Here is a 26,794-nt window from a genome sequence, read left to right on the forward strand (position 1 = left end):
TTCACATTATCTGCTATGCAGCAAACTTAACCTAAAACACAGTTCAAGACTTGGCTACGCTTATGCTGCGCTGAGCTTATCAAAATGTTGCGCTCCCACCAGATAATGATGATAGAAGATCGCTCCAAAACTTGCTTGCTGCTTCAGACTTGAAAGGTTGAAAAAAGTAGGCATTAAGGGAGCTAAAAGAAACTTGACTACTCATATTCAGGGAAAGTGATGACTGGCAGTTTAGAATGGGCAGAAAAGACAATCTTCACTTAACATTCTAAATTAGAACCCAGCTGCACTGATCCACCATCTTGGCCTGGGTTCAAGCCCAATCCTCCATTTTGAGCACAGACCTCAGAAGTTCTCTGAGAAAAAAGATTAAGGAAAACTGACAACCTTTTTCCTTTGCTCACAAAGTCCCCACCCACATACTTGTTGGTTGATTCATGATTGTTATTTGCTTCTACTGTTATAATGTTATATGTATTCTGTTGTTAAAATGTAAAGCGTTTCGGATCAAAGCGCTATATAAACACAATAAATACAAATACATACTTATATATACAACCAGCACCTTCAACTCTAGTACTAGGCATAACCTTACCCTCCTGGACACTAATGTCCCTGACAGCGCACCAGAAGAAAACATGGCCTCTCCGCTCCCAACGCCTGCGCAGGCACGGGAAAAGGGCGTACAACAGCAAATACTTACTTGGCATAGCAGCCCTGAAATCCTCATTGGAAGCTAGAATGGACGCAGTCATAATTGATGTGGGTCTCACGCGACAAATCATGAGGGTGCTGGCAGAGAGAATAAGTACACTAGAGAAGCACGTGGCTGAGAACACCTTAAATTCGAAAAAGACGATCAGCGTGGTCCAGCAGCTGCAACACAAGGTGCGCCAGCTAGAAAACCGGCTTGAGGACACTTAGGGAAGAGCCCCAGGAATAATGTCAGAATTATTGGCCTCCCAGAAGGGTCAGAGGGTTCGGACACCACAACTTATATTGAAAACATGTTGTTACAGGAAATAGGACCCAGCAAGCTGGGGCTACATTCAGTTGTAATCGCCCATACAGTATAGAGGAAAGGGGACAGGACGTTAGGGTAATTATAAGTTACTCACCGTAGTGACTAACATACTCTTAGTTCCCTTTCCTCCTTACGTCCCACCATCCTCCCCCCTAATAAAACGAGTGTCAATAGGCTATGTTAACATTGTCGGTGCGTCTATGGGGACTGAGGAGTGGCGCCGGTGGGCGAAGTCAGGGTAGCGCATGCTCCCAGGACCGCACCCCCGCATGCCTCTAAATTTAAAGGGAAAGAAGATTTTTTCTGGTGAAAAAGGTTCCGTCTCCCGTCCTTAGGAGGGACGCCCCTTACAGTATGGCGGAAAGGGGACTATGGACTAAGAGTAATAATTTCCTTTACATACATAGCCATTGAGTCCCGGGGTGTCCTTTATACACTTTTTATACTTATACAAGAGATAGGGTAGGCATTAGGTTTTGTTAGCATAGGCCATTTTCTTTTGACTGACACAACTAGGACTGTTTTATTTATTATTTGATGGTAGAGCATGAAAACAAGAGCTGTGAAGATTACCCATAGGGATCAATGCACCAGGGATTTCTAGGGGCAGTCACCATTTCATCCCAATAATGAGGCCAGGCAAGGTCAGGCCTCCCGTTACAACCATTCACACCCGATTCCAATTGACTCTCCCGGACAGTATAAAAGACAGAGCATGCAGGCACAATCTGAGCGAGCTAGGGATGCTGGATAGAGCACAGAGGCCAGGAGGAAAATTCGAGCTGGAGAGACCCTGGAAGGCCTGGAGGACCAAAGGCTGTCTAATTGCTGGGCCTGTGAGTACAGGGGAGGCTGCAGTATGGTGAGAGAGTGCCAACTCCAGGGAACCAAAACCAGGGCAGCTGGGGTCTCGCGGCAGTGCCCATACCAGAGCACCTCCCCTGGGCAAAGCAGGAGAGCCCAGTCCTTTGAGGGGCAGGTGGTAGGACCCTGACCTCAACAAAACATCCCCTAGTGCTCCTGCTGCTCCCACGCCAGAGTGGCAGAAGGGGAGCTAGTGAAGTGGGAGCAAAAATCAAAGTGCATTCTGGGACTGTCCAAAGACATTTATTTTGTGAACTTTGAGAGGGGTCCGAGCCCGACTGAGGAGACCTGTGTGTGAACATTGAGAGGGATCCGAGTCCGACTCAGGGAGACCCCTGGAGAGATTGCAACATTATATCGCAAGTGAAGACAGACCTATCAATGAACTTTGAAATAAGGACAGCTATGAAATCAGCGATACTGAGTAACAGAGTGGTCCGGTGAAAGGAAGTAGCCCACTCGAAAGTCTATGTGAAAGGTGCATTGTTTGTATTGATAAAGCGAATTAACTGCAAAAGCAAAGTACTCAAAATTAACTCCTAGAGAAGGGGAGAGTGAAAGTTAAGTCTTGATCTTTTAGCCGACGTGGTCCTGCAGAGGTCTGTAAAGAAAGCAATGCACATTCGAAAGTATTAGTCATCCGAAAGCGGTCTGAACCCGACTGAGGGAGACCCAAAGTGTAATAAGCTTGGAGAAGGGAACCCCCTTGCAAGCCTTGTTGGACTGTGTTCTGAAGAGGTCTGGGCACGAGCGAGGGGGACCTATGTGAACTTAGCTATGAGAGGTCTGAGCCCGACAGAGGGGGGCCTACATAAACCTTTTGTTTAAACATTATTTGGAAGTCTTGGAAGAGAGACGTAACGTGGAAGGCCAGGCGGAACTCAATCCACGTTTTGGAATGGTTTATTGTGTTGAAAACCTGAGCCAATGTGTCATCCTGCCTACAGGGACCCCCTTACTCTGTGTAGTCTAACGTGGGGAGGAGAGCTGATTCCGCTACGTTTATTATTTTGAACACTGATTTTTCCTGTATATACATTTCACCTTTATACACATTTTGTACAAGAGATAGGGCAGGCATTAGGTTTTGTTAGCATAGGCCATTTTGTTTTGACTGACACAACTAGGATTGTTTTATTTATTTGATGGTAGAGCGTGCTCCCATCTTTAGAGATAGGGCCAGACAAGAGTTTATCCAACCCTTTTTCTCAGTAAACACCCTTGAGCATTAATTCTAGTGTCTGTCTTCACTTGTGATACCATGCCTCCCTTAGAGCTGCCATAAACCTTTGGTCTAACCCAGTCCCCATAAGAATACTATACTACAATTGTGGAGTCTCACATATCATTGCTCAGCCTTACCACAACTCTGTATCAGAGTCTGCGGCATGCTGCATGGCAATGGGTGTTTTACTAGACCTGTTTGAACAACCTGCTTGAGCTCCTCTTGCCCGTGCCTATGGCATGCTTCTTGTGTACTGTTTTAAATAATCCACTGTTGTGGCCTGACTTTGGTGGTGCTATCACTGGCCGCTCACTGCCATTCCTCACAGTCTTGTATCAGTGTCGTCCCACAGCATATCACCATCATTGTCTGCCCATGCTAACTCGGTCCGATCATGTGAGAAATTCCAGCAATAGCAGACTTTTCATGTCGCTCCACTGACTATGGCGGTGCTGGTCTACCACTGTATGTAAGTTTTACATCTAATTTACAAGGGGCAAAAATATAAGCTAAAATCATGTAAATGATAAATTGTCTTGGATATTCTTGATTGCAGGGTCCTTTCCAGGATATTCAAAGCTATTTCTATTAGGCCACAAAATGATTGTGACTTTTATGTAAGTCTAGCATCTAAAATATGACTACACAGACAGTGGCGGAGCAGCATCTGGTGCAGGTGGGGTAAAGGTTGCGGAGGGACCACTAGTATTTTAATGCGTCAACGTCAGTGCGGCGGGTGAATACTTCAGCGGAGAGGCAATAATAGTTCGCCCTCACTGCCCTCTGGGACAATCAAACACTGTAATGCTAGGCAATTCTCCTCTGAACAACAGTACCACGTTATCTGGTCATGCTCATTCTCACTAGAGGGTCTCACACAATTTTTGCAAATTTGAGGCACTTGGGGTTTTCACCACACGTTTGATGAGTAATCCAGACGTGGCCCCCTTGCACCTAAAGAGACACAGCGCCACCTCAATGGTAATGCCCAACAAGGCAGAGCATGTGTCTGCCAGGAAAATTGCATAGCATTTTGGAGATGAACTTTCCTTGAGGATGGGACCTGACTTTCATGCTAATGGGTATTTCACTTCTGTCCAAGGTACTGTGAGCTAACAAGTGGCAACCAGGCAAGGGAACAGTTATTGGGCTGTGTTTGTTCTCAGTCCACAATTTTGGCTAATGGGATCTTGTCTGGCTTAGTCAGTACCATTAGGTCTCAGCACAAAACCCATCGAACTTTGTTATGGAGAATTCTCAGAAATGTGCTAATTCCCTCCACCTTAGAGACCCCCAGCAACTTAGCTGGATTTTGAGGACTTGATTTTTTTTAACCTGGAGAGAGTGAGACCCTTTTTCCCACTCTTTCATGTATTTTAATGTGAATTTTACCTCTGTGTTTCTTTTGGTTATGGCGTCTGACAAACTCCATAGGCATCATCTTTTACTTTGTGTCACACAGCACCTTCAGTGCAGTGGCACAGAGAAGTCTTTCAGATTTCCCGAGGTTTAAATACCTTCTCTGCGATAAACTACTGTTTCCCAGAGCAGTAAAGTGAAATTGACTTTACTTACTGTTGTAACTTTCTAGTGCCAGCACACACTATCTTACAATAGAGTGCCGGAGGGGTTATTTAGTATCCCCTGTGTCTAGATGCTCATGTAACATTTTTATGTTATCCTTTCCTCACAGAATGGCTGGTGGCAGTGGTTTCGTTTTTGAAATACCATGGTTTGCATTTACAGCGACTGTTCGCAGCTCTGGTAAAACAACTGCGGGAGCCATCTTTTTCAAAATGGTGCAGAGCTATCTTTGACAAAATGGTCCTCAATCTTCTTTTTTCGCCATGTCTTTGTGGAAAGGTCCTTCTAGAGAATTTCTCTGCGCGCCAAACCAGGTTTGGTCTCTTTGTTCATTTCACCTTTGGACGGATTCAGGAGTAAAGCCCGCCTTTGGCTCCAGAGTGTCTGGGGTAGGCAGAAAGTGAGGTAGGTGCCCAAACCTCCCTGTGCTTAGTCTCCTAGGAGACCCAAATGCTCTCTGTGGTGATTGGCTGGCTGACTGTCCGGAAAGGACAGCCACCCTGCTGGGTGAGTGACAGCTAGGCTGGAATGAATGGGAGAGAACTGAATAAAAGGCAAGTCTTTTGGCATGGAAGGCAGAGTCGACCACTGGACGAAGGAACCGAACAAGAGTTTGAAGAGGACCCCTGCTGCAACTCCTGGACCGTTGGTTTGCCCGGTGAAGCCCTGCTGCAGTGCCGAAATGCAAAGATCCCATCGACAGAGAAGCCCCTGCAAGGACTCAGTTTGAGTTGGTGGGACCAATCAACTCCAAAGTAAGCCACCTGGATATCCATTTTCGAGCTGGTTGAATTTCCACTGAGTGCTGCTGGAAACCGTATAGCCAGGGAGAGGAACACCAGATTGTGTGCGTTGCTTTTAAGCTGGCCTAAAGCTTTTGGAAGATCCTCCGGACTTCCCGGAAGCAGGACTGACCAAGCCTGAGCCCCCTCAGCCGAGTGTGGGACCCCAGAAGCAAGGACAGTCCATCTTGACATCCAGGAACCGTGTTGTTGCTATTTGCGGTAGCCACCAGAAGCTGAAACGCGAAACAGCCACTGAAAGTGAAGTTTGCCAGTTGCAAGTCTTGATAGTCCCAGTGCATTGCAGGAGTCCCCCGACGTCCTACCTCTTGTCCCCACGACTGAGGCCCAGGAACAGTGAGATCTGCAGAGCTGCACAGGAACAGAAGTCATCAGCTGCATCTTTTCTTCTTTACTAAGGTACTGTAAAACAAGTCTGAGAACTTAACTCTTACCATGGAAGTGCTTGTAACCTCTGCAACTCACAAGTCTAATCAGTTTATGGCCCTACATTTGGTTCTTATTTTTATCAAAGACTCCTAAGAACTTGTGCAAATACTTTTCCATTTACTTACCAGAAGTGCTTCATCCTATACAAGACTTTTGCCCATTGACTTTGGCTTAGCCTATTGAATTGTATGACTCTTCTAAGAGGATCTAAAAGTGTTTGCCCTGCTTAAGAATATTGGTGATCTCTCGTGTTCTAATAACCTTTGCCTTTTACCAACTTTTAAGACTGTTCTGAATGCCAACAGTAAGATATTAATGTCCCCAGCACCCTTGTTATTGAAGTCACCTGTGTGTGTATGTTGTGTCCGTGGGCCATCCTAAAGGGTCTTGTCTGATTCAGAAACTCAGAGTGTACAGTATTGAAGTGCATTTGTGTGTTACTATTATATTGCTCCCTTCTAAAGAAGGCTTTATAACTGACTGATAAATACATTAATAATTGGTTATGCAAGATACCTTGTTTGTAAGAGTTTATTTGAATACCTGTAACTGAATTTTTGTGTAACTCCACTACTGCTCACATTTCCTCTCTTGAGATAAGCCTGGCTGCTCAAAAAACTACCAAAACTGTGTAATACAAGCTTATACCAAAGGTTGAATTTCCTATACCTGTAGTCATAGTTGTTTGTAGTGTTCCCAGAGGGTACTGCATTCAAACTTTGGCTAACAAACGTGACCAGTCCAAGTGGAAGGGAGGTTGGGAAAGGCTTTCCAAGTAAAAGGATCTCTGTTTTGGAAGGGTTTAGACATGTATTGCTGTTCATCCTCTTTTGACTGCCATATTGCATTCACTCACAGCCATGTGCCTCTACATTACATTTTAAATTCAACTGCATATCATCAGCGCACATGTCCTAGCCATGTTGTAGGACTCCATGAGGTCAGGTAAGAGGGGCATGCGTATAGGAAGAGGAATAGGTGATAGAGCTGATCCTTGCAGGACAAGACGTGACGTTTGTTGATTGCAAGGGGAAGGTGGTGAGCTTGATCTAGTGGGTGTGGTTTTTAAGGAAAGGTTTGAAAAAATCAAAATTCTAACCATCATTACTAGCAATATTGGATAATCAGCTGCTGAGCGCCATGTGCGCATTGATATCTAAGGCGGCTAATGAGTCTCGTAGTAGGAGAGCGTACAGTAGACCTTGGTCTCTGGAGAGGAGAATCCTCTCCCAAAGTTCCTAGTCATTCACTTCATTCACTGTTTATTTTGTCCTTGGTATATGTCCAACTTTTTCACACCCTCATTCACTGGCTCGCCACTTGTTCTCATCTTTATGCCATTGTTCTGCAACCTTCATGGGAATGGCTCCATCTGTAAATGTGTTACTGTAAGTCATTTCTGATCGATATATTGACATCCCTGTTCTTCAGATAATTACAAATACTTGAAGGTATCTGAAAATAGGTGCAGTGAGTATTGTGGTTACTGCTTAGCTCACATGGAGTGTTTAATACCTGTTTGAATATATTAGGGTGCTGTTCCCCACCCTTAAGAGTGAAGGTGTTTGTGCCTCGATAAGAGAGAACATGGAATAAAAGGCCAGCTGCAGCAGTTTTCTATTGTACCTCCATACTGCTGTCTTTGAGGCGAAGATAGTTTGGCTGTAGTTTGGGAGTCACCTGCCAATGGCTTCCACCTTCATTTTTCCTAGAGGATAGGTGTCAAACATAGGGCACATGGGCCGGATCAGGCGCTTGAAGCCCCTTCATCAGGCACTCAGTGCGTTTTGAGGAGTAATGCAGTCTGGCAGGAGAGATCAAAGACGAGGCTGTTCCGCTGCAGTGGTTTAAGTGTTTGTCTCATGAGAGACAGACACTGTCATCAGTAGCTCTTTCCAAATGGTCTTGGAGTAACCAGCACACTATAAGCAAACAGCCTAAAAGGGTGGGGTAATAAAGCAAGGTGAACATCTTGATGACGAGAATAAATATAAGCAAGCACAAATGCATGTACAAATAAAGTCACCTTACCATTAACAAGCAACTTTCTTATTTTGGTATTTGTTTCTGCAACCAGCTTATAAGAAGCTGGCATGATTTCTATTGTGAGAAGGCCATTATTCTGAGCTGAACAAGATACTCAATAATGCCCTATGATCACTGTTATCTGGAACATACCATTATTTGTTTTTATTTAATATGGTTTATTTAAACCTTTTAAATTGTGATTGCCACATCATCATTTTGTCATCATGCGTAGCACATCTGGTAAAACGCCAATTTCTACTTGGATAACAACAAAAAGGTTGCTGCTGTCTTGTCAGTTTTAATCTAAATCCTGTGTTTTCGGTATCAGGTAATAAAATCGCAGCAAAAATATCGCTGGTGAAAAAAATCACAGCAAAAATGTTGTGGTTTGACCCGGTAAAGGTGTGCCCCATTATACCATTTAAGGGGAGCAGAGGTTGCGGGGGTGTCCCCCGCTCCCTTTAAATGGTATAATGGGTTTAGGGGTTGCTGGGGTGTCCCCCGCATCATTTACATGATTGTGGCGGCAAAACCACAGCATTTTTACCGCAATATTTTTTATACACAGCCATTTTTGCTGCGGTTTTTCAGACATGGAACCGTGTTTTCATGGTGTTGTCTAAAGTATGTTCCCAAAATGTCATCGCTGCCAAGGTTAGGGTAGGCTCACATTTCTCCCACTCATGATCATGCTCTACCATTCCTCCGCAGATAGCGAGTTTGTTTTGCAGATGAATTTTCCAAGGTATGTTGTCATCAGGTTTCTCAGCGCAGGGCAGGCCATTATTATATATTGCGAGGATTCACGAACTTGGTCTCTTTGACAAAATCTACACCATATGTTGACGTGTGGATCTTTTTTCCAGATGTATAGAATTTCTCCCGTCGGTAGCGTGCTGAGCCTAAAGCTTAGCCTCGAAAATGCCTGAGGGAAATTTTACTAGGCACTCTGGCGTATCATTTCAAACCCTTCTCTCAGATGAATTTGGAATATTCATTTGGTTGGTGGACTTCTCATCCTGTGTTTCAATCCAATTATATTATTTTTGTTTTTTTTCTTGTTTTTTTTCTTAATTTTATCTTATTTAAACAAGTACATGTAAGATATAATACAACCAAAATCAACATGAAATATAGCATATCTCAACACATACATCCATTAGAAACCACCATACCCCAAGTAATCCTCATAATATAAAGAAACTTATATACAATGGAGTCATAAAACATTTTCTAACAATAATTAGTCCTATATAATAAAATTATTAAAAAACCCAAACATATTGACACAAAACAAGACATAAATAAATAACAATATACACAGTAAATAAACATATCATCTACTCACTAACTACAACAAACAAGACAAACACTAATATAAATATTTATTCACTTAGACTATTTGTTCACACAAGCAATGAACTATTACCATATAAATCAATAAAAGATTTCCATATGACCCAATAAGCTTCTACTTTACCCTTCCTCTTATACATAACTAATTCAAAATCAGATAGAATTACCACATCCATTCTTCCACCGTTGGCTTCTTCCTCGTCTTCCAAACCCTCAAAATCTGTTTCACTGCTATTACCAAAATTCTATTTATCCAAGGACCATATAAACGAGCCGCTAGACACCGACCAGTGTTTGCCAAAAGCAAGATCTGTAACAGCTCTCTTGGAAACTTAATGGAAAGGGTCATATCTAATCTGTCAAGGAATTCACACCAAAAGGTAATTACCCTGGGGCAATTCAACAACATATGAAGTAAGTTCCCTTTTTCCCTCCCACATCCCCAACATAAGTCATCAGTTACAAATCCTAAGGCACACGTGCGCTCAGGCGTCCAATATAATCGTCCCAAAACTTTCGGATGGATAAGTCGTAATTTAAGATCCATTCTGCTACTATGTCCAATACGCCAGACATTTTCCCAGACTTCATCAGTAATAACACAACCCAAATCTGAATCCCATTTTCGTTTCAGGATATTCTATGAGTCTATAAAAGAATCATTCTCTGGTATAAGCTTTAAATATGTGGAAACATTTCATGGTAATAGACAAAATATAGTCCATCCTGCCGGCTCCCTCTTTATCGGGTTTGATAACATACCAAATACCCTGATCAAAAGACACTCCAGTTCCTTATATCTGCTTATCTCTTTCCAATCTAGTTTGAACAAAGTCTGAAAGTCCTGAAAAGTCTTCAAATGCCCATCTTGCAGCAAATCCCCCAATGACAAAATCTGCCTCGAAATCCAACTACGCCAACACAATGTCTTATCAATTTGTATTGCAGGATTATTCCAAACAGATGCCTTCTAGTTCAAAAAGATATACCCATCAAAATTAAGCAACCACCATAGCATCATGTATTTAGCAATTTTAACAGTCAGTAGTTTAGCAGATGCTTCCCCATTGAAAAAATATTTTCCAATCGAAATTGCATCAAGGCCTCCCTCTCAATCGCTAACCAGACTAGCTCTTCTTCCGTTTCTGCCAAAGAATACAAGGCCGCCGTCTTCAAAATAAATCCCATGTAATACTTTTCCAGACTTGGATAACCAAACCCCCCCTCTTTAGCGTCTCGTTGTAAAATCAACTTTGGACTCTTAGGGGCCTTTTTCTTGCCCCAAAGAAAATCCACCGAAACCCGATCAATCTCCTTAAATTGTCTCTTAGTGAATGCAAGAGGTATAGACTGCATAACATATAAAACTTTTGGCAGAAGCGATTCCTTAATTGTATTAATCCTAGCCCATATCCCCAAATCTAATCTCAACCATTTCCTTACATCTCTCCGTAAAGTTTCCAACAATTTATTCACATTAAATTGAACCCTTTTCCTAATATCACTTGTAAGGAAGATCCCCAAATATTTCACATGCATCTCAGACCAGTTACAATTCCAATCTGCAAAGTCACCCCTCCTTACAGCTGACGAGAGTGGAAACATCTCAGTTCTTTCACAGTTTATTTTGTAACCTGAGAACTTGCCCATTTTCTCAAGTAATTCCCTAAGAACAGCGCCACCCCTCTCTGGATCCGAGAGTACTACTGCCATGTCGTCTGCATAAGAGAGCACTTTCACCTCTTTTGCCCCAAATTTCAACCCACACATTTTATGCTAATTTCTTATCATTGCGACTAAGGGTTCCAAAGCAACGTTGAATAAAAAAGGTCACAATGGTCAACCCAGCCTCGTCCCCCTAGTGAGATTAAAAGGATCCGATAATTCACCATTAACCTAAACACGTGCTTTAGAGGAACCCTGAAGCAAGTGAACCATTTCTCCTAAATGTATCGCCAAACCCCATTTTCTCCAGTGTAAAATCTCAAAAATCCCAATTCACTCTGTCGAATTCTTTCTCAGCATCCATAAAAACCAAAGATTTATTACTATGAAATCCACTAGTGTTCTTATATTATCATATCCCAATCTTCCCGTCATAAACCCAACCTGAGATTTGTCTATTATTTTACCTATACTGTCACTAAGTCTGTTTGCCATTATTTTCGAAAAGAGTTTAACATCCACATTTAACAATGAAATTAGTCTATAATTTTTACATTTTTTACCATCCCTATCTTCTTTTGGTATCACTATGACCATAGCCTCAGTCATAGAATGACTGTAACGCTCATCCACGGGGACGTCACTCAGCCTGTTCTGACCTCTTACGACCTCGAACCCTTCCCTGGAGGCTATTCGACTGGAGACTGGGCCTGAAACACAGGATTGGTAGAGTTTAACTCCCTATTGTCTCTGTGTGTTTGAACCCCTTCTTCCCCGGGGTCCAACCGTTCCCTTTGATCCACAGCTCACCTTGTTTTCTTCGATAGTGTGCTCTCCGTCCTGCTTTCAGCGCAGGGGCGCGTTGATTGATGCGGGCTCGTTGCTGCCTAGTTACTTCACTGGTAAGAGTCCGACAGGTAAGTATGATGAGTCTTTTGAACAGTTCCCTAACTTCGTTCCTTTCCTTCCTTAGGGCCGGCGTACGGGGATGGCGGCGTGCTGCTGAGATGAGTAGCGCTGAAGGTGAGTGAGAGCGCGATGCACCCGTTTCGTATTTGCATTGAACTGAGTTCTTTTTCTATATCTTTTAGGTGCTGCAACCTTTTCAGCGTGGATTCCGGTTATGAAGAACAAATGCGGTGGGTAAGAGCGGAATGCGGCGCCTCTAGATGTTTCCACGCTAACCTGGAGTGTCTTTTCCCTCTTGCAGATGGATGAGAAGTTCCGGAGACTGAGTCCCCCCAGAGCGGCTGGGATTCAGGTAAGCGTTTGAAGCTCATACACTATTTAAAAATAAGCGAAGATTTGCAGAAGGCTTACTAATGCCTTTTTCTGTTCTTTTCCCTTTTCCTTAGGAAGCGGCGTGCTGGGATGGGAATGACACCGCCGAAGATGCCAGCAGAACAGAAGGAGCGATGAATGATGGGCAGAAGCGCCACAAGGTAAGGCTGTTCCTAACGGTGTTCTTGTTCTTGCAGGAGCTGAGCGCAGAAGAAAGATGCAGGCCTACTGCAGACCGATCCGAACACGGCGAGTGTCACGCTGCAGGTGCAGAAAACGCAAAGCATGTTTCTCAGCCTGGGTGTGGCTTAAATAGTCTCTGGGTATCCCAGGTGTCTCTGGGCTGAACCACACCCAAAAGACTAGACCGCACATGCAGTTCTGGGAACCGAAATATGTGGGGACATCCATCTTGTCCCCATCAATGCACTACAAGTCCAATCCCCAATGTTATGCTATGGGAGTGAGTGAGTCTGATGCCACAAGCGCCAAGTGTGACTCCAAGTGGGTCTTTGGAGGGATGAAGAGGCCCTTGAGGGCCATGTAGGTGATCGTGGCCTGGCTCCAGCCTGACATCTTGGAGGACTGGGGACATGAGGGGCAGGAATCATGACAGTGACACAAACCTTCTCCTTGTAAAAAAAGAATTAAACAACCTACACAAAATTGGCGCCAAGAGAGTATCAAACTTCCTATAAAACTCTATAGGCAACCCATCCAAACCCAGAGATTTTCCCAATTGGAGTTGCCCGATTGCCAACAATACCTCCTCAATCTCAATATCTGCTTCCAATAGACTAGCATCTTCCAATGTCAGTTTTGCTATATCAACACTTTCAAACAAACACTCCAAATCCTGCCTTGAAATAGATTCCTCTTCCGTATATAAAGTTTTATAATAATTTTTAACCCTGAACAAATCTCAGTGTTTTTCCACACTAATCAGTCACCCTCATCTTCAATACTCTGAACATAGGATCTCTCATTTAAACCCTTCAGCCTACTTGCTAATAGTCGTCCGCTTTTGTCACCATTCTCCCAATATTTGTCTTGTAAAAAATAAACCCCGCTCTGCCATCAAATTAGTGGCACTTGCTAATTTTTCCCTCACCATATTCATCACAGCTCTATCACTATTTTTCCCAGTCCGAGCATATGTTTGTTGCTGATTTGACAATTTTGCTTCCAGTAAATTCAAATCCTTCACAGATTTCCTCCAAAGGCGGGAGGTCCAATCAATTATATGACCCCTTGTTGTAGCTTTAAAACTGTCCCATATAATTCTCTGACTAGCTGAACCCTCATTATCCTTAAAAAACGGAATCATCCACATCCTTTTAGCCTCTAAGACATCTTTTTCTTCCAATATTCCCGTTTTAATCTCCATTTTTTAAAGACGGAACCTCCACATCTAATTCTAAACAAAGATCAACCAGCGCATGATCAGAGATTTCCCTTTCTCTAATATTAACACTTAGTGCCCTGTCCATTAACATTTCTGTAATTAGTAAATAATCCAATCTAGAGTAAGAGTCATGTACCAGGGGAAAAAAGTAAACTCTCTTTCCAAGGGTTGTAGTTCCCTCCATATATCAAGCAATCTAAATTTTCAAGAAAAATATTAAATTCTTTACAACTGCTCACATTAGTGTACCTGCATGAACTAATTCTATCAAGTCTGTAATCCCGAACACAGTTAAATTCTCCTTCCCAGAATGATAGTCTCACCATTCATGCCACTCAAAAGTTCTGAGACATCATCAAAGAAGCTTTTGCCTGACGTGCATCATACACACATCCTAAGGTGATACATTTTTGCCTCTACATCACATTTACAAAAATCATACGGCCCTCTCCATCTATTGCCACCTTTGCAATTTTATATTGTCACCCTTTCCTGAATAAAATACGAACTCCCCTTGAATTGGTGGAATAGCAATTTGAAAGATCCTTATTATACCTGGCATTAGTCAACCCTTGCCTAGTGTCATCCACCAGATGCGTTTCTTGTAAAAGGATTATGTCTGCTTTAGCCCTCCACAACCTCGCCATTACTTTCCTTCTTTTCCTTGGACAATCTAAACCCTTAACGTTCCGTGTTACTACCGTCAAGTTATTTAACCCCATCACAGTCTATTTCATGTCATCATTAACATTTTGCGCAATCGATTGACAATCATAAAACCTTACTTTATCTTCACCCATGAGCATTCCAACCTCTCATACAAGGGTACCAATTTCTACTGTATTTGAAAATATGACAACACCAACGAAACATCTCTAAATGAACCATAAACACATGTATGTAACACAAAAACAAAGACACAAAACCATCTTCTCCAAGACATGACAAACAAACATTAAACAAATAATAAGAACAAATTATAACCCGAAGAAATCCTTCAGGTGACAATGAGCCCCAAACTTCACTACAAACCTGACATTCCAACCCTCTTCCTCCAAGGTCGTACCCGCCATGAATACAATATACTCCACATACTATAATCCCCTAATATTATGTTCAAACTAATTAGGCTAACTATAGATACCCCATTAACTATCAGAAGTCAAGTAAACTTCCTCTCATTGTTTAATTACCTCCCAATAATACCTATATATGTACAATCCCATTGAGTCACCACCCTAAAGAAAATACCCTACAAAACTTGCTCTAAGATCCCTTATTAATAGTATGGTTTTGTGGTCTATATAATATCTTCAATTTTAGTTTCTTTTTGACCACGTTAGGATTTGCTGTCGGCATTTCCTTTGTTGCTCCTATTTCTTTGAGCCAAGTCAAACATTTGTCCTTCAAGTAGTCTAGCAGTTTTTCTCTTGTTCCGTTGTTCTTAGTTCTAATAATTTCAAAATAAATTTGAATAGGTAGTGGACGGAGGGGCCTGGGGGGAACCCACAAAGATAATGTAAACAAAAGATATTGATGAAATGACATAGAACCCATTGATTGTAATCCTACCTCGTATCTAATGGCACTGATCGGCTGCCCCATGGGAAGTCGTAGGACCTGCCTCCTGAACAGGCCTTCCAGCACAGGTCATGTTTTCCATGATAAGTTTAGTAGTGTTTCCGCTCCATATATTAACACTGGTACCGCCTTCTGCTTATAAAATGTAAGGACCGGTACCAATGTGTATGTTCCATAGCGGTTTAGTATGGCTTTTGCTTAGGCTGACGGTCTTCTTGTTTTGGCACGAAGTGTGTCATACCACTCCTTCTCATTAATGCTACAGATGAAGAGGATTCCTAGAGAGACAATGTATTTTACTTGCCTGAGGCATTGACTCCCTATTCGCCAGTTGGAGGTCCTCTTTATTTGCCTGGGGTGCATTAAACCTGTGCATCATCTGAAACAAATATGAATTTACAATCGTTATTAACCTCTCAGCCAATGTTTCTTTGAGAATCTAGCGCACAGTTGATGGTGCAGCTTCATGTGCACCCTTACATCAAAAACAATTGTGTAACAAGGTTGCCTTATATGAACAACTCGCCAATAATGAGCGCCTTTCATTTTTAAGTTGCTGTTTGACTTAAAGCTCTTCCAAATACTTTATATTGTAAGATTGTTATTGCTGCTTACATTTTCCCCAGTGTGGGAGTGGAAACTGTATAATGCCCTCTCTAATTGATTTTATGCCACAAATAACTGGTGTCCACGGTGTATCCACTGTTTCTATGTGGCACACAGTTTTATGATGGGCCTATTATATGCCGATTCGCTGCAGTTAAATGCTCCTGTGCACTGTTGGTAACGTGACACATTCATTATTGCACTATTTCTAGTACTCCTGTATAGAAATACATTTCATGGAATGGCTTGTTGTCCAGTGCCCCCGAAGTTTGCACTGTAAATTGTGCATTTTGACCAGTTATCTGAAACATTTCTTGGGCGGGAAATACCCTCCGAACTCTCCTGTGTTACATGCCGCCTCGCTTTGTTTGCAATTATCGTTTTGAAAACTGACCAGCCGCCACAGTGTATTTTTTTGCTTTTAAATGTCATGAATCCAATGGTGAGGCCTGAGAGAGGTTCTTTAATATCCAAACTAGTGCCCTGTCTGAGTTTGACGCCCCTTGCGTGAGGGTGAGGTGAGTCGGCAGAATTGTAGTAGTCACAAACTAGGAGCTTAACGTATCTGTCTGTTAGGAAAGATTTCTGTTTAGGAAAGCTTCCCTCCTTATTCATTGTACCACCAAACCTTTTGCTCTTGTTTTTGAATCTGTCCTGACTTTTTACTGGGAATTGAAGATTTCAGCTTCACTCTGCTGGCCTTTTGTTCATTTTGTCATGGGGAAACTGATCAGTCCTTCGACTATCAGTACTGAGAAACTTATGTTTCCCTTTTGTCCGTTTACCTTTTTGGTAACTTTTCAGCTAATTGCCACCCATGCTGCACCACCAGGAACTAATTCCAGCCCTATAACATCTGCTCATATATCACACCTCTGCACCTCATCTTGGGAAGGACATGATATTTAACAGTTTATCACCCTAGTCTTTTATACTTGGGATTTTTGGGTTACTTTTATATGTACAAGCTGCTGGCAGCAGATCAATTTGTACACTTTTTGGATTCTTTTTAGTGTGCACATTCGCTTTTACCACGTCTGGCTACTAAACGTGGCTAGTGCCCTACAATGGCCATGCCACAAGAGTTTTCACTTGTCCTTTGGCCATAGTGTTGTTTGCCCTTCCTTCTGCCGTCTCAGGTCAGCAAATCCCTTGTATGGTCATGTATTTGCCGGGGAAAGCTGCTGCTTTCGCAAGCTACTGCTGGCCTGGTATGTGTAGACCCAGGAATTGGGTTGGACTGTCTGATCCCACTCCACATCTGTGGTGCCAGATATTCTGGGTACTGGGCATGAGTGAAGCCCACAGTGGTCCCTGATTGGACCACTGCAGACTGTTTGAATGGTACAGAGCCTTACCGTTGGTGGGCTTAGACTTGCTTCCAGTCAAGATTTAGGATAAGAAGAGGACTCCTGCCGCCATTTCAGCAGATCAGGGTTGGAACCATGTATTGTGTGTAGAAGAGCAGAGGATTGAAGATCTGTGGATGACCACCGAAGAGGCCTGGCATCCCTTTCTGCGTTTGGCCCATTGAAGCCCTGCTGGACTTCCCGATCTGCAATCTGCAAAGGCCTTCTGCAGTGCTTCAAGCCTTGGACTGGTGGGACCAACCATTCTCAATGCATTCACGAGGATCCAGCCATCCAGAGCCTTCAGAATTGTACCTGGACCACCCTGTGGACTGACCAGCTCTCCAGTGGACTACCTCGGCAGAATCGTTGCTGTTCCGCGTTTTTCGGCCCTAACTTCGGTGGTCGCCAGCTCATGCCACAAGTCGTTTTTCTGCCAAGTATCAGCTTCCCTGCTCTTCAACTGCGACTGGAAAGACACCTGCTGTCACCCATGTGCGGTAGCCGTTGCTGGAACTCGCCTGCCCCGTCTGGTGAAGTGTCCTGAGAAGATCTGCATCGGTGCCTTCTGCATTTATTTTTTGCAAAGGGTTGTAACTCTGCTCCTGGAACCGACCGGAAGAATCCTTGCTCCTGTGCATCTTCTAAAGGATCCAAGGCAGGAATATATACCTTCAGTGACCCCCAGTCGCCCTGCCAAGTCACTAGGGATAATCGGAGTCATGGAGGTAAGTAATTGAAACTCATTCACCTCCCCCTGTTGTCCTTAGAATAAACTTTAGTTATTCCATTCCATTGCGTTTTGATCATTTGATCTAAAAGTTGTATCTGAAAGATAAGGAAATATTGTTACTGCCCTGTAGCATTGTTGAAGTATCTTCTGGAACATTTTCACCACCTACCTGGGTCCCCACCGCCCCTCTAAGAAGAAGCTTAGTGACTTTTGGGAACAATGCCCCATACATCATAGGGATTGGACTTATAAAGTTAGGGTATTATTCTTGTGAACTGCTTTATTCTACTGCATCACTACTTACCTTTTTTTTAGTTGTCTAAGTTATTTTATGCAATCCTACAAACATAATATATATATATGTTTGATAATTGAGTTTTATGTGATATTCCCACCTGCTTGTTTCTTTTTACTAGTGTTGTGATTTTGGGCCTATAATAATAGAGTTTTTTTGGTACTTAACTGTGTAAATAGAATTCTTCTCTGCTTCACTGTGTGGACCCATTGTGGACACCTGACCCCAATCACTTTCTCCCGAGACTAAGCCTTGACCACTCTCCATGTGTACCTTGATTGGGTTTGGCTAACCTCTCGGAGTTCCCCTTTTCACATAACTAGGGTGGCCTCCTAAAATGTGTCCACCGTGCCAGATTCTAGAAATCCATCTTAACACTTGTCCATGGTTGACTAACCAGTATTTGAAATTTAAAATGCACACGGGTAATAACTAGGCTACTATAAAGACCTTGATGTTTTCATAATGTGCTGTGATTAGCATCTACAGTACATGCAAGTCTCATAATTACACCAAGAGAGCTGGAGGGAAGCTGGAGGGAATTGTCAGGGAGCAATGCTCCTAGTCTGTGTGAACCACAAACCCGGCATTGGTGACTATCATGCAATTTCCCTGAAGTGAATGCAGTGGCTTACTTTGAACCTGGCCTCAATCTTCAGCCACAGTCTCGTTCTTCGTGTATACCAAGCACAACCGTTTTGGTTTTTACCAACTCGTTTACTGTTTATGCTGCTCCTGAATTGTCTAACACATCACCTCCTCGAAGACCTCTCACACCTGGATGCACGCTGCTTCTGAAGCACTCCTTATTTGCAAACTTAGTATGATGAAAGTTTTACATTTTTCCTTAGGACAATTGAACATATTCTGGTAGCAATGAGTAGTGTGAGGGCATCATGAAGAAGACACAGACAACAGGTTCAAGTTTAGTTCTCAAAATCTTTATTAACTTAGAAGGCAGGATGGAGTAAGGCCTAACATGCCCTATGCTAAGGTGGGATTTCTCTTCCTAAAGAGAACTAAGGATAGTCTGTGTGATAGTACTTGCCCTTATGAATAACTTTATGCAATGTGTAGGGATGTCAGCATCAAAATGAATAGTGTTCAAAGTAAATTTCAGAGCTTCTTCCAGCTCTTGACTTGCAATCAGGTTCCCCTTCCCCAAGTTCAAAACAGTTCACTAAGCATAGGGGTTGTCTTCCCCCAAGAGTTCTAATCTTCCAGCTTTTCTAAATAACAAAATTCATTGGGACACTTCCCAGCTCTTACGTTTCACCAGTTCACATAGGCAGTTCAGTTCCTTAACATCAAAATCCTCTAAGCGTTTATGGTAGTCTTAAACACAAGTTTCTTCATTAGTGCTTTCAGTGGTTTTTCCATACCAGGGTGCACTCTGTCTAGGTGCAATTGTTAGACCACACGTTCCACCCATTACAGGTCACACAACCAATGCCCCTTCTTGTCTGTCTTCCCATCAACACTATGCCACTACCTTCATTTCAGATACTTTCATTGGCTTTTCCATTCACGTTGCACTCAGTCTGGGCGTAGTTATTGGACCCCACAGTCCACCCATTACAGGTCACGCAAACCGGTCCGCCTTCCTTGCAGCTTTTCCATCGACATTAGGCCACTGTGTTAGGTTGGCAGTGCTCCATGATTTCTTCACCTGTGCCACAGTCTCCAGACACTGCACAGTGGTTTGCTTGATCACAATGCACCTGCTAAACTTTCTTTGAACTCCTTTGACTGTTGCCAATGTTAGTTTTCTCCTATCATTCCCTTCTTGGTATTGCCTTGTCTTTGCCAATACTTGTGTCTCAGATAATACAGTTTATGGTATCGGCCAAATTCACCACCTTTCTTGTACTCCACTCAATATTCATGAGTGCTGTCATGCACTAATTACACCTTCTTGTATTCTCCTGGCTCTTGCCAATATGTATTCATCACATGCAGTACCTTTCTTTCTCCTTTTGGCTTTTGCTCATGCCTGTTTTCTCATATGTTAGTTCACTACATTTGGGCAGATTTCCAAACTTTCTTGCACTCAGTTTAATGTTCGATTACTCAAAACTTGCTTGTTCGGCTTTCGAAAAGTACTTGGCTTTAACTTTGTTCGGCATTCACAAATGCTTATATTTACTTTCACTTCACTCTGCATTCATATAAATGCTGGGTTCTACATAAATCAATGTTTGTTGCTTGCGTTACAGATTTGCCTGCAAACCCGGTGTTTGCCCCATCTGAATTCACTCAGCGGTCAGAGCTTACAGCTTTGTTGCCAGGTCCTCGAACGCCACAGGTTTTCTCCCTCCCGTGCGGTACCTCGTCTCTTTTCCCAAGGGCTCTCTGTGGCTTTGCGCACCCGGCGATGCTCCTTCTGCATCTCGGGACTTACTCGCCCGCTTTGCTCGGTCACGCCAGTCTACCTCCTTCAGTCTGCCACCAACCTCCAGCGTCCTTCAGCTCTGCTTCGCGCTGCATAAACTCTGCGTTATTTTCCGGGTCCCAAGCGCTCCACTGGCCACAACACTGCTGCCTGCATCCAGCTTCTTACACAGTTGACTCTGCCTCCACAGCTCACTCTGCCTCCACAGCTGACTCCATTTACCATGTGTGTCGGGTTTTAAAGTTCCTGCCACCATGATGAGTCAGAGAAAGACTAGACCACTCGCCATTAGAACAGTAGTTCTGACTTACTCGTGCTGTGATTCTCCTTCTCCCAATATATTGCTACGGTCAATATGTGTCTGCATTAACAAAATGAGGCTGATATGTGTTTGCATTAACAAAATGATGATGTGTCTTCCTAGTTGGTCTCTTCCTCGTTCCAGTATTGAGTTGGTGTTTCTTTAGGGCAAATTTGGAGGTAAGAACAGGGAAAAGGCTGACAAAGCCTACAAAGGCTTGAGAGATGGAGTGTTCATTATGAAAAGGAAATGAAGGATACCATGTCTCACCTAAGGACGTCCTCTCCCCACTCCCCATGTCTCCTCCACCCAGGTGATCCTCCCTCGCGTATCCACCCCCAGGGTCGGATTACAAAAGCGATGGCCTTTCCCTGGCCACCCGAGAGAAGGCTACAGGGGGAAAAGAAGTGAGGATGTCCTCAGGTTCCTCGCAGTAGACAATGTGCACCCTAGCAGTGTACATCAGGTTGTGATTTTGGGCAGTATATTGCCACACCTCAGGCCATTGGTATTCAAACCTTTTCACACCGAGCCCCCCACATTCCATGAATAATAGTTTCTGTGCCCCCCACCTAAGGGCTATCCAACATAAGGGACCCAAAGCATATCCAGGGGGGCCCGAGGCACTTTAAAATATAAGCAGATTATCTACTGATTATATTTGCTATTAAAAGCAGTCACCTTAATCCTTTTTTTATATTCGAAACAGTCATCCTAATCAATTTTTAAAGTGTCTACGGGCCCCCCTGGACATCGTTCGTCCCACCTAGGGGGGCATGTCCCCTCAGTCTGAAGACCATTCATCGAGGCCACACAGGTGTGACTTTATTTTTGAATTGCAGTCGAGGTCACATTTTGGGCTGCTGTCGCCATTTGCTGGCCATCATGGGTACTATGTGCAGCAGAAGAAGACCAAGTGAGATACAAGGTCACACAGCCGCTCTCACAGGAACCCAATCCGGGTTTATAAGTAGACAAAAATCATTTCAAGTTCAATTAGTTAGTAATAAATATATGTTGTTGATTGAAGAATGACAACGTTGTGGTTCAGTTGTATTTCCTTCATCAGGGCAGGTCTATAAATAATGTATACCAAACCATCATACATTATTTATAGACCTGCCCTGATGAAGGAAATGTTATTCCGAAATGCATTGGCAATTTTTTGGTCTGATTGAAAAACTTTGTGGCAATTTCTTCCTCACTAAGAGTGTATTAGTGACTTCTCACATAATAGATTCCTTTTTTTGATAAAATAATGTTGAAATACAACTGAACCACAACGTTGTCATTCTTCAATCAACAACATATATTTTTTACTATCTAATTGAACTTGAAATGATTTTTGTCTACTTATAAACCCGGATTGGGTTCCTGTGAGAGCGGCTGTGTGACCTCGTATCTCACTTGGTCTTCTTCTGCTGCACATGTATTTTGGATTTGGGTGTCTCCGAATTCATCACAGCCAGCTCCTTTTTGAAAATTTGGATAAGAAATATTTGAACAAATCGATCATTTTGTTTACAATTTTTGAAAGTTGATACTCGCCGATCTAATATCAAGTGGTGCCCACTCATTTCTCTTCTTGCATCATGGGTACTATACCACGTCAGTACGTTTTGACTGGATGGAATTCTCTCCTATAACCATTTCCTCATTTGAAACTAGCTTGTGACAGCGCATTTAGTAGGCTATGTCTCGCTTGTTGCAGTCACCAGCTCCATGCTAAGCTTCTGTACAAAAATACAATAAGCTTAACCCTGGGTGCTCCTTATTACTGGATTTCTATCGCTTAAGCCTTATAATACAATTCATTTGTATACTGTGCTTTTTACCTACTGCTTCTTAAGCTGTTAAGTTTACCCAATTTATTGGAACTCATACAATCTTTGTACATGCATTTGTAATGTCTGACCCATTATGCAGCCAGCCCTAACTCCACGATTTTGAGTGCATCCGGTAACTCCAGCCCACTGAGAAATAGATTTCTGTCTAGACTTAGGATTGCTCTGCTTTTCACGTCTGAAGAATGTTAGCTTGGCTTAGCAAGCAGATGTTAGACCTTCTAGAAAGGCCATGTTCTCATGTGTTCGACTCATGATGGTACGTGGTGCTTACTGTTCTTTTTGTATCCCCCTAGGGTGAGTGATGAGAAGGATGCGCGAGGTTATCTTCAGGCTTTGGCCTCTAAGATGACAGAAGAGCTGGAGACCCTAAGAAATTCTAGCCTGGGCGCGAGAGCCACGGTAAGGACCAAGCCGGCAGTGCCTTATTTGGATCATTTAGCTGGCCCCCACCAATTTTAGAGATGGTCTGTTGTCTGATTCTAGCCCAGGCATCAGAAACAAGCTTTTAAGGGTACAGTTAGAAAGAAAATCACAGAAAACAGGCTAGTGGGCTAGTGATGCAGCCAAAATAATATGTGAAGTCAAAGGCATAGTTGCACCAATCAACATTGTACTACACTTTGACCCGAAGGGAGGGCTCTTCAATTAGTTTTCCACGGCTAATCTCCCTTACCGCTCAGGGGCACATGAACTCTGATCTTAATGCAATGGCTAATCCCCCTCAGTATCGTGAGTAGAGGTTTATTTTCTATTAAAGACACAGAAGCGAGTATTATGCATTATCTCATTTATATAATCATCTAGCAGCAAAGAAAATAACATTTTAAGAAAAATATTTTTGAAAAACAAACATTTGATGAGAATATGAAATAGAGCTTCAAAATCAGCTGGGTCCATGACTTCTTTACAAACCAATCCCAGACAGACCCACTCCATAAAACAGACCCACCGTAATATTGCAGCACTAAATTGAATATTTTGTGACATACAAATGTACATTTTATGCCACAAAATTGCATTTATTGCTGCATTTTTGCGACACATTTCTTATTGACTGGAGGGCTTAAGATTGATAGGTGGCAAGAAAGATGCAGTCTGCGAGGCTACAAGAGAAGCCAGCTTGTTGTTATTTGCACCTTTTGTATCAATTTAATAGGAAGAGTCCCAGATGTCCCTGGTTTTACAGAACAGTGTTTGTTTTGCTCTACTTTTTTGGTTGAATGTGCATGCCTATTTAATACGGCCACACCACAATGAATGCGCCCAATCTCGTCTCTATTTCATAGTAACTTCATTGACCATTATCAGATGCAATGGTGAAAATATTCTCCCTCTTATGTTTTACAATCCCGCAAACACCCACACCCTACTCACCAACATTCCTCACACTCAGCATTTCCCCATCACAACTACCAAACCTTGCACTCTTACAGTCATATGCAAACTCAGGTGATCTGTGTCACTACTAAACCATTTCCCGCACTTTCCAGTCCCTGCCACACTCCGAACCATGCGCCCAACTCACACCTTACACTACCCAGTTCCTCCTGTAGTCTACAGTCTTTCATTCTTTCTCGCTCCTGCTGCATCTTGCTTAATTTCCCCCATTCTATCGCACTCTTCCCCTATCATTGCTCCCAATCTACAGTTTGCTACCTCTTTTTGGCCAAATGCTCCCTCTCTGATTTTTTGAGCCACCGATTCCCCCTCTAGCCCATCACTCCCTCTGCTTTCTGGCCCATCGACCCACCTCTGGCCTACAACTCCCTCTCTGCTCTCTTGCACACTGCTTTCTCTTGCTTTTCCGCTCTGGCCCACTGCTCTCCCTCTGATTTCTTGCCAATCACTCCCCATCTGGTCAATTGTCCCCTACCGCTCTCCTTTCCCCCTCATATTATGACTATTTAAAAAAAATGTAGATTTTTGGCCAGTTCCTCCAAAAATGGGGTAATGTAAAATGGAGCAGAGGATGCGCTATTTTAGATGGCCTCGTTTTGGAAATGCACGGGTCACCTTATTCTCAAAGGTGACCTGCGTATTTCCAGGGGGCTGAGCTGTAGTGCAAATGATGCGCTGGCACTCTCCTGACACTAACGTTCTACAGGGTTCCAGCACCCAAGTAGGTGCTGTGAGCACATTTCACCATGGTGGGCCATTGCCTCTCATTGTAAAATGTGATCCAAAAAAAAACATTTCTATACCTGTTTGAGGAATAGAAATGCAAGTGAGACAGAAGTGGTTAATACATCTGCTGTCACACTTTAAAATATTTGCACGACAGGGTCAGCAAAAACCCTGTCATGCAATGTGCACCCCCTGCACCTATTCTAAACAGACGCATGGGATTACCTTATTTTTCTGGGCAAATAAAAGTGCGTCCTCGTTATGAATAAATGCGCAGAAACACCCCCTGATTTGCGTAAATGCACAAAGGAGTGAAAAAAGCCTTCTGAATGGATGCATATAATATGCATCCATTCAGCTGCCCTTTGTAGATTGGGCTGCTCCTTTTTTGCACAAGCCATGAGATGTGTTCGGGACCCTCATTACTTGCGCCCCAAAACATTTTGTGAAGCTGGCCTTATGGCATATTTTTTTTTGCTGGTGTTTTTAAAAATATGCACACTTTTGAGTTTTTAAAAAACTGCTGTTTTTGCAGCATTTTGCGTATTCGCGATAAGCTGGAGGGTCTGAAAGGCTGTGTCATTAGTCCATCTTCTTTATTTAGCGTTCGTAACAAACAAATGTACTTGAAACAGTATCAACCTCAAAGATCCATCAAAGATGTACCCAAGAACCATTGTCTCTTTCACGTCAACCCTTGTACCTCAATGTTGTGTATGAAGATGAAGACCGCTCACCACAACCCTTGCGTCACTTCCTTCACCCCTGAAAGGCCAAGAGACGCTTTTAGATCCATGACGTCTGTTTGTACACTGGCACCTGAGTGAAGGAAAACGAAGAAATAGTGGGTGGCAGGCACAGATGACACCACAAACTGTATTCGCCTGACAATCAAGTTACAGTAGGTAACTGTCATTTTAGCACCCGCAGGTACCATAAGAGGGAGGGAATAGTAAAAATATCATGGCACACCGGCAAGGGAAATCTACAATGACCTGTATGGAAAAATAGCAATATCCCTGTTGAAACGAGAATGGTACTAGAGGAAGTTTAGTTCGCTGAAGGCGTTGGCGTTCTCAGTGGGAACCTTACAGAACTACAGACACAGGTATGATCGACCATATCCTTGAAAATGGAAAAGAAACTCCTCCTTAATAAACCCATTTTAACAAGAACAAAGTGAACCTCCCCCAATTACTAGTCTATGGTTATTCGTGAAACTTGGAGCCGTTAGGGTACCACTAATATCCACTTGTATTTCCCAAGATGAGAAAGTATACCAAATGGATTCTAGATGGACAAGCAGCTGAATGCAAAGGCGTACAGCAAAGGCTTCCACCACCCTGGAGATCCTTTACAAGAATTCTGAGCTAAACAGAATCAAACCAATATTGTTAAAGAAACAAAGGGAAATATGAGAGGGCTAGCACCTTATACATCCCAGATGGGATGGATGAAACTGAAATCCAGAATTAACATTTTTCCGCAAAACAATGGTAATTCTGGATGAACAGACCATTGCAACAAAATTACCAGCATGAACATCCCTCCTGACATTCCAGAAGGATACAGACCCTCTAAATGCTAACCCTTAAGAGAAGGATACATATTTTTCTGAACACCAAAATAATCGGAATTAGCTAAGCTGAGCCATGTCACCATGACGATCAAGAAAAACTATTTTCAGACTCATCTTCAGTCCACCCCTACCCATCATTTACATCCCTGGTAATGAACATACTCTGAAAGATGTTACATGTATTTCTTGACACAGGATTGCTCACGCCAATCCTTCCCTTCCTCAAAGTTGATTCCTCCCGTATTGCCATACAAAACTCAGGATGAAGTGTCACCTGATGACAGGAGCATAACAATATTCAGAATACATATCTCTTCCCATTG

General features: G+C 42.9%; 1 protein-coding gene across 2 annotated transcripts in view; it reads left to right on the forward strand.

Annotated features, from left to right (window-relative positions):
- Positions 1-26,794, forward strand: part of CDC42BPA (CDC42 binding protein kinase alpha) — a 1,600,792-nt gene that overhangs the window by 1,027,235 nt on the left and 546,763 nt on the right. For both annotated transcript variants that reach the window (XM_069608679.1, XM_069608678.1), the window contains exon 18: positions 23,062-23,167. In XM_069608679.1, the coding sequence (XP_069464780.1) occupies positions 23,062-23,167 (106 nt within the window). The remainder of the gene's footprint in view (positions 1-23,061; positions 23,168-26,794) is intronic.

This window comes from Ambystoma mexicanum, chromosome 4q, assembly GCF_040938575.1.
Source record: "Ambystoma mexicanum isolate Mex_15411 chromosome 4q, UKY_AmexF1_1, whole genome shotgun sequence".
In the NCBI taxonomy this organism is placed as follows: domain Eukaryota; kingdom Metazoa; phylum Chordata; class Amphibia; order Caudata; family Ambystomatidae; genus Ambystoma; species Ambystoma mexicanum.